This window comes from Chelonia mydas, chromosome 11, assembly GCF_015237465.2.
Source record: "Chelonia mydas isolate rCheMyd1 chromosome 11, rCheMyd1.pri.v2, whole genome shotgun sequence".
NCBI lineage: Eukaryota > Metazoa > Chordata > Testudines > Cheloniidae > Chelonia > Chelonia mydas.
The window spans coordinates 44,368,400-44,376,845 of NC_051251.2; the positions used below are offsets into that span (position 1 = coordinate 44,368,400).

Consider the following 8,446-nt stretch of genomic DNA (forward strand, 5'->3'; position numbering starts at 1 on the left):
AGGACAGTGGGTGTAACGAAGGCATAGATTAGTTTGGTATGACTGAACCACATGGTTCACACCTGTTAAGACTATCTGTGCATCTGGCATTACAGATATTTTTTTCGTAGCATTTATATAGTTATAGCAAGTACATTTCAGCTCACAATTGGGTAATTCTATCACCAAGCTGTTGAATCTAACAGGCTTTTTGGGGGAGGGGGGGGTGAAGGGGCTAAGAACCATATTAAAATAATTTATGACCATGTACTAGTCTGATACTTTTGTTGCAAAGGTCTCTAAAATACCTTTCCACACTACTAGAGGAAATTGAGCTAGAAGTCTGCAGAGAATAACCATGTTTAAATACAACAGTCGGTCTCATCTTAGTGTGGTCAGAGCCTAACTTCCCCGACAAACACTACTCAACTCTCATGGGAACAGAGCTCATAATTTTGTCTAATTTTCTTTATTGTATGTTTTCATGATCTTTCTCAACCTTAATGGAGGTTCTGTGTTCCAAGGAATCCTGTTTTCCACTTCCTTCTTTTGCTCTTTTGTTTCAGCGGTGACATTGAAACCACACCTTTATTCTGTGCGCGCTAATATCTGGATTCTAATTGTATCTGACACAAGAAGAGTCACCTAATTAGTGCTCTGCTTTAGTCAAGCAGAGATGCTAATTTCAGCTAAATCAGGTCCAACAAAATCACAAAATTTTATATCTGAAATAAGGATTGTGTAAAACAGACTATGCCTTTTTATAATTTTATTTCTTTTGTAAAATATATCACAGTCTATTACTGAAATGTTACTGGTAAGATTTTTAACACTCATCTTAAAAGGTATAAAAATTTACCATAAAAAAAATGTAAAGCATCATGTGACAAAATGAAAGTTCGTTTTAGAGATTCTTTAAATCTAGGGTAAAGAAAGCAGCCCGGAGATTTTAGAAATAATTTGCTATAGTTCATCATGCTGATAGACATTGTACTCCCTTGCAGATATGAAGCCATCTCCATCATGGTCATTATTCTTAAATATATCGGCTAAAATAGAATCATGAACTGATGCATCACGTTTTTTACCATCTCTTTCAAATTCCTCCTTCAAATAATGGCTTATCTAAAAGAAAAAAATGAAAACATTATACTAAACATAGCTCAGAGTTCATTTTTGTGAGCTCATCATGATAAATACTTGCATATAGGCATTCATATCACAAATATAAAATGAAATCAGCTAAAAGCTCTGACACTTGAAACTCCAGAGCAAAAGTACACTAAAAGGAGAAAAACATTAGGAACTATAACAAAAATTATGTACTGAAATGGTTATCTCCCTATCTTCTCAATATAGACACCTTCAAAGATATTTTCAATAGAAAACTGAGCTTGAGTGAAATGAGTTGATGTCTGACTAGTTCGTAGCTGGCAAATATCTCTATCATGAAACCATAGTTGATACTCTTGTTGGCTGTTGCAGCAGACAGGACAAGAATTTAGTGGGTGTAGAGTCTGAATTAACCTCTTAAATGTACTAATGGACCATACACTTTTCAGTACACTCATTCCTCAAAAGTGGAGACTTTAGACACTGCCCGAGAGTGAAACAAATGTTGCATCCTTGTAAATCTGGGATGTAGCCCTGTACATAGCAAAGTGAGAAGTAAAAGATGGAATCAGAGGCAGCTCATATAGGGATAATGCATGCTTTGGTTTATTGGTAGTGGTATATATATGAGATCTATTCCAAGTCAGTTGACTCATGTTACCTCATCTCGAGAGAGTTTCTTGTCACTGTCCATGTCTATTTGAGTAAATGCTTCAACACTGCGTGGTCCTTTATTCACTGCATACAGTTCAATCTCAAATATCAGTGTTGCATTAGGTGGAATCTTGCCTTGTGCTAAGAATATTAAAAAAAAACATTGTAGCAGTCACATTGGTCAAAGCTCATGCTACTGGTACATACATTCATACAGAAGTATTTCTATTATCTATTAGGAATAGGTTAACAGTGTAATTTTCCAACTTGTGTGATACCTAAATAATATTCTGACCCCTGGCTTTAAATATTACACTATTAAGCCCTCCTGTGGGACTCCTTCCTACCTCATTCTTGACCCAGAGCAATCCTTTCCCTCACTGAACCCAGGACAACTCTCCTTACCTTTGTCTTCAGGGAGATATTGCCTAGTGGCCCATTCTTTGAGTTTTGCAGCGAGATGGGTCCTTATTCATCAGGTGTGCCCAAACCCAATACTGCAGCCAGAGCAAATGCTCTTGGACACTGCTGTGCAAGCAGTAGAAAGCTGAGGGAGAGTCACCTTAGGATTTTTTTAGCTCCCAAGGTCTCTAAGCTCATCTCACTATTAGAAGGTATGGGTGTGGGATAGGAGTGTTTCATGCTTTTCCTCTTTCCACACAATTGGAGGAGGCAGCCTCCAGCTCTCTTAGAAGACGTTAATGGATTTGGGGGAAGGCAGCAGGCAGATCCCCATAAACACTGAAATGCATGATGAGAGAGAAGGCCAGCTAGCCCACAGCACAGTGCAGGAGAAATAGGGGGATCTTAGCCACCAGGAAGCCCACAGAAAACATCAAAGGTAATGGATTCAGGGGTCTTTTTCAGAGAAGGAGGTTGCTAGCAAAAGGGAAATGAGAGGGGGTTGCACTGGCAATCCTGATATTCAGAGACAAATGTTTTCAGGCACTATTTATAATATTCTATTTCTCTGAAACAAAATTAATATGTGGATAGATATTATTCACATTGTTCATCCCAAGTGTCTAGACATTTAAGTAAAAATTTGAAAATATACCTCAAACTATTAAAAATCCTCCTTAGGAAGCCTTGCATTAAGAGAAGTTTTGGAACACAATAGTATGTACAAATGCTCCTTACGACACTTCTTTTGAAGTCCTGACAATTCCACATGCCAGGCTAAAGTAATGTGTGTTTACTTTGTAATTTAAAAGCAACAGTCAGGTTTGAAAGGATTGTAGAAATGACGCAATGTTTACACACAGTCCTTCTTTGTTTGAAATGGAGACAAACCGGCAATAAAAGCAGCCAAGTTCTGCTAAAACATTTTGATATAACTGCATCAACTGTTAAGGAATTTACAAATAATAAAATATAATTTGAAATATGCAACTAATTAGGAGAGAGACTACAGACACAGGCTCAAGAATTCAGAATTCACGCCATCTGATCAACACAGGAAAAATGGGCTATAGGAATAATCTGCTCAGTCCCCGAAGACAGACTGAAGGTAGGTTCTAATATTCCTGTGTCAAAGCATCTTCTAATATCAAAGTTGTAGAGGAAATATTAAATGCAAAGATGGGTTACTGTATCATGCTTTCTAAAAGCAAGATACTGAAATGGTAGACAAATAACAAGAGTGGATCAATGAGGTCTAAAAAGTCAGCCAAAAACATGCATTTGACAAACCATGCAACATGCAGTTAATGTTTAAACACACAACTGGATCCTAATTATATACTGGCTCACCTAAAGCTAGTATGTAGGCTAGTCTATCATCAGAATTTATTTTTGAGTTTCTACATATCCTATTATATCTGAAGATTAAAAATGTAAATCGGCTTTCTTTAACGGGTGGGCAAACAAACTGGTATTACTGGTATTTCTTATTTGAGATCTCTATAATGAATAAAACGGTATTGAGAGGCTTCAGTTTTGACTACAAAACATGTTTTGTTAAACTGTTTCAATTGTGTAAATGTCTGAAATATATTCCATATATTTGCAACAACTTTATCTAACATTTATTAATATAAGCTAACTAGGCAGACTTTGGTGCAAGTAATTTTAAGAATTATACATACCAGAGAAAAAGACATGTAAAGACCTAAAGAGCCACATGCAGCCTGACTAAGTCAAGATTAGACAGTCATCTTCCCCAGCATGCAGGAATATGCTAAGACAGAGGACAACCATGTTGTAGGAAAAAGTCTTTCGTCAAGCACTGCCTAGAACAAACAGTTACATTTAAGGTTAGATTTTAATAATGCACTTTTTATTTTATATCAATGATTTTTCTTGTTGCTACAAGGCAAGATTTGTTCATTTCTTGTTGTAAAATTCATTCCTGGTGTAACTCTACCGCCTTCAATAGAATTACATCAAGGATGAAGTTGGCTCATGGAATTTTGACATGAATAAATGATCAAACTATGATCACAGAACAGCAGCAGCAAGTTTAGTCAATGTCCCATGTTCCCAGACAAACCTGGATTACAAAGAACTAAAATATGATATTGTCCATTCAGCTGAAATGTTTCACGATAAGATTTTAAGACTCGAGTCAGCCCATTAGTCTCATATATTGCATACCTAAATGTCATGCATTCAGATTAGGTTTCCTGTGCTCCATTCAGTGGGGTAGTGGTGACTGCAACAATTATTATGCTGAGCTATTAAACTTCTCATTCAGTTAGTCCCAAGACAGTTGTTTAAACAAATAATGTTTCATCAAATTAATTCAGTGGTGTGTTGTGAATCTCACATTGTTTTGATTGGGTGAAAATAAAAACGATTATATTAAAAGGCTAATCTGGCAGTACCCAAATCTTAGAAATTAAACATGAATGTAATGCAAAAGGAATAAGGATTTACATAAATAGGAGGAAATAATAATTAGTATAATATTTAATAATTTGTACTGAACTCAAAAAGCCCTTCTCGTAACCACAAAAACAGATAACTAAATCCCTAAAATTCCTATACAACGATAGCTTTCTGAAAATCTTATTTTTTTCCTCTGGCTGTCAGTGAACCATATTTATTTTCTCCCACAAAAGAAAGTTCTCCTCATAAAGTTGTATCTAAAGACCACTTAAAAATAACTATCAATTTACCCTTCCTGTTTGTGTGTTCCAATCCTAAATGAACTTTTGCAAAAATTCTTATATTTGGCTCTTCTGACTGCAAAAAGAGCTATGAGAGGCTCTGGAAATCAAACAGGAGTATAATCATAAGCACTGAAGTTATGACCTCTCGTTGCTGTTAGCACAGAACTCCTCATTCATGTGAAATAAGCCACCCGTGAAAGCAGCACTGCAGTTGCTTGTGGAGTTAATGTAAGTGATGTCACTGCACTTGGTGGAGGGTGAGACTAACTGTATTGTGGTGCTGGAAATTAAAGAGCTGTAAGCATGTTGTGTCTGGAGCGCTGGGTTGAAGATCTGATTCCTTTTGATAGGTTTTCAATTGTGGTTTCTCTTTTCAAAAAATAAGTCATGTATTAGATTAGATTGTAAGCAAACTGGATCAGGGACTGGCAGCACAATGGAGCCTCAATCCTAAGAGGGTACTCTGGATGCTACCACAATACAAATAATAGCAACGAAAGGATGATCTCTCTGTGTCCCATGGTAGGCGCTGTTAGTAGTTGTGGTGCTCCTAACAGAGAAATTCCTTGCCAGCAAAAGGGAGAGCTTATTAGCTGCGATTACAGGTTCAATTCTGCCAATACTTACTCCTGTGAGTTGGCCTTATTCACATGAGCAACCCCATTACATTTCTTGGGACTATGTTCATGGGTAGAACTCATATGACTAAGAGTTTGCAGGATCAGGCCCTGTAATTGCAGCCATCAAATAAACCCTCAATCAAAAAAGGTTGGATGATCAATCCTCAAGTAAATTTTTGACAACACTGTTTTCTGTCATTTATCTGAAAACATAAAGAGAGAAGAAAAAACAGATATGAATTTTAATTTTTTTACCATAGCCTTGCTTTCCATATGCTAATGATGGTGGAATTGTCACTTTCCGTTTTTCTCCAGGACACATATCCGTCATAGCAATATCTAATCCTTTTATGACTTGTCCAACACCCAGAACAAACCACTTTGGGTGACCTTCATTTTGTGTCCGACTACAAAAACAATAATAAGCTTTTAGCGAGTAGACAGCAACAAAGTCAGTGTTCAAATGTATTTAAATGTTAAAGTGATTTAAAAAAAATACAATACCATCTCTGGAAAGTGTGACATTATTTAGATTACATTTTTTTAAAAGTCACAGTGATGTGTATATTAAAAAGTAAATAACTGCCCTTTTTTATTTATATTGAAGTATTAACAGTTTTTTCTGGTCTAACTGGTTAAAAATCCTAAATTGCATACACAGGAAAGCTCCCATTGACTTGTTAAAGAACAAGTAAAAATTGAGTGCTAAAATTGCACCTTTCTGCAGAACGTAAAAGAGGGGCACTGGGTGAGGAAAACTCTATTAATTTCCCTTAGCAGAATTTTTCCAAATCACACAACTGGGGGGAGAATGTCTTCTCTCCCTTCTTCTCCTCCCCCTGAAAACAAATACACAGAATGAGCTGCAAAACAGTGGATTAGAGAGGATATGCAGGATGACAGGCCATCCATCTGGTGGTTTTGTTCCTCAACACTAGAGCTGACCAATCCTTCAGCTCCTAGACAATATGTCTCCATTGGAGCCACACTGCCAAGTGTTCCCCTAGCATGCAATGCCTCTCCTCTCACCTATTAAATCAAAAAACCGATGTGAAAAGAACATCGTTAAAACTGCAAAAACAAGCACTCAAACAAGCACTGCCAATAACTTGCAGTTTCAAGAATTACCTAGATCTCCACCAAAACCTATCAACACTACCCTATTTCGACCAGTAGTGGGCTTCCACGGGCGTCATATTTTGTCCTTAACTGAGCATGCTGCTTCCACACTGGGCTCAGTGAAAGAAATTCCAAGATTAGGAAAATTTTAATATCCTTTAAATTTCGATTTTTGGGTGAATTAAAATATTTATTGGATCCAAAACTGTAAAAGTTAACATTTTTAACATACTTCAAACTTATTTCAGAGCAATGAATGGTTAAGTAAAAGGTTGTTACTTTTATTTATTGAAGAATACAAACTAACGCATTGATCCGGCAAAGACTTATGCATGTGTGTACCTTGACACGCTGTGAGCAAAGTTGCTCACGTGCATTGTGCCTCGTCTACACAAGAAAACTACACTATTTATGGCACTCTTAAATTGAAACCCACTTAAGAGGGTGCCACTGATTTAGCTAAATCAATTTCTAACAAAATTTAGTTAAATCAATACAATTTTCTGCAAGGCCTGAGTCTTTGCAGAAGTGGGGCTTAATTTGGCCTAAATATTATATAATGATATCTACAGCATTTGTGGTTTGAAAGTATAGCTCTAGATATACATTTATATCACTCTAAACCGCACTGTAATTTTGGGCACTGCATACAAGTTGCTCTCCTGAACAGATTCAATATTGTCAGATCTGCTTTAACACAGATTTAAAAAGAAACAAAAGGCTAAATGTTTGCCTATTTTTTATTTGCAGAGGAGAGGCAAATCTGGTGAAGAATGGTATAAATAGCAGCTATTTACCTGCAATAAAACTTGGATCCATCACTGGCCAGATAGCCATCATAATGTGCATTAAGCAGATCCCCCCTCTTGCTCTTTGGCTTGCATTCTTTGGGCACATGTAAGACTTCGATTTTAACTTCCTCTGCAGTGGCATCCTCTTTCTTTTGTCCGTGCGTGTGGATCGTAAGAAGACAAAAAGCGTGTAAGAAAAAAACTAATTTGACTCCGAAAGCCATGCTTGCTAAACGCTCCCTCGCAGCCTTGTTCTGACTCAGGTTCTTAGTGCAGCCCCGGAGTAAGAGACACCCGCCCCCCACCCTAGCTGCGTGGCATTGTTCGACGTCAGGCTGACACTAACTGGGGCGTGTCCATCGTAACCTCCAAGACGCGGCACTGCTGCGCTCTGTGGGCTCAGCCGGGGCGCTACGGCCCGCCCCCTTGCTCCTCCCCCATTGACAGCTTTCGATTGCCTGAGGTCTGCAAAGTTTGCGCGCGGTGCGGGGCTGTCAGTCTCGCGGGCTTCCCGGGGATTCCGTCCAGGACCGACTCCTTTCCCGGAGGCCGCTTCCCTCCCAGGCAGAGTTTCACGTGTCCCCTGGGGGAGCGGGATGCATCGCCACCTCCGGCGGGCGGTGGGGGCTCTGCAGGGCGGGCGTGTTACCGTTTCTCCTCTGGTGCTGGGGGGATTTCGCGGGCTGTATCACAAAAGGTCTCGCAGGCCCTTGGGGCGGGGTGTTTGTCGTGTGCGCCCTCCAGGAGTTGGTGGTGTCTGCACCGTCTCTCCCGGAGGGCGGGGAGGGGTTGGGGGGGGCGCGTTTCCACGTCTGCTGCCGCAGCATTTTCCTTCATGTGCATCGGCTCCGCTTCGTTTTCACTCCGCTCAGCCGCAGCGGGCAGAAGCTTTAAGCCCTGCCACCAATCTCACAGCGGAGGGGGGAGGCTTCGGCTGAGAACTTGGCTGCCCCGCCGCGGGGCGCGTGTGTCTGGCCAAGGCAGGGCAGGCTCGCCCGCAGACACGGCACGGGTACGCTGGCTGCCTTAGCCAGCCCCTTTCCGGCAGGAAGTAAAT

General features: G+C 39.6%; 1 protein-coding gene across 1 annotated transcript; it reads right to left on the bottom strand.

The window, feature by feature from the left end:
* Window positions 1-733: 733 nt before the first annotated feature.
* FKBP7 (FKBP prolyl isomerase 7) lies at window positions 734-8,383 on the bottom strand. The gene is made up of 4 exons (XM_007069774.4): window positions 7,396-8,383; window positions 5,735-5,886; window positions 1,754-1,887; window positions 734-1,104 (listed from the first exon to the last, which is right to left on the bottom strand). Exons 1-4 carry the CDS (start codon window positions 7,611-7,613, stop codon window positions 943-945), a joined length of 666 nt encoding a protein of 221 aa, XP_007069836.1. The 5' UTR covers window positions 7,614-8,383; the 3' UTR covers window positions 734-942.
* Between the last annotated feature and the right edge of the window lie 63 nt (window positions 8,384-8,446).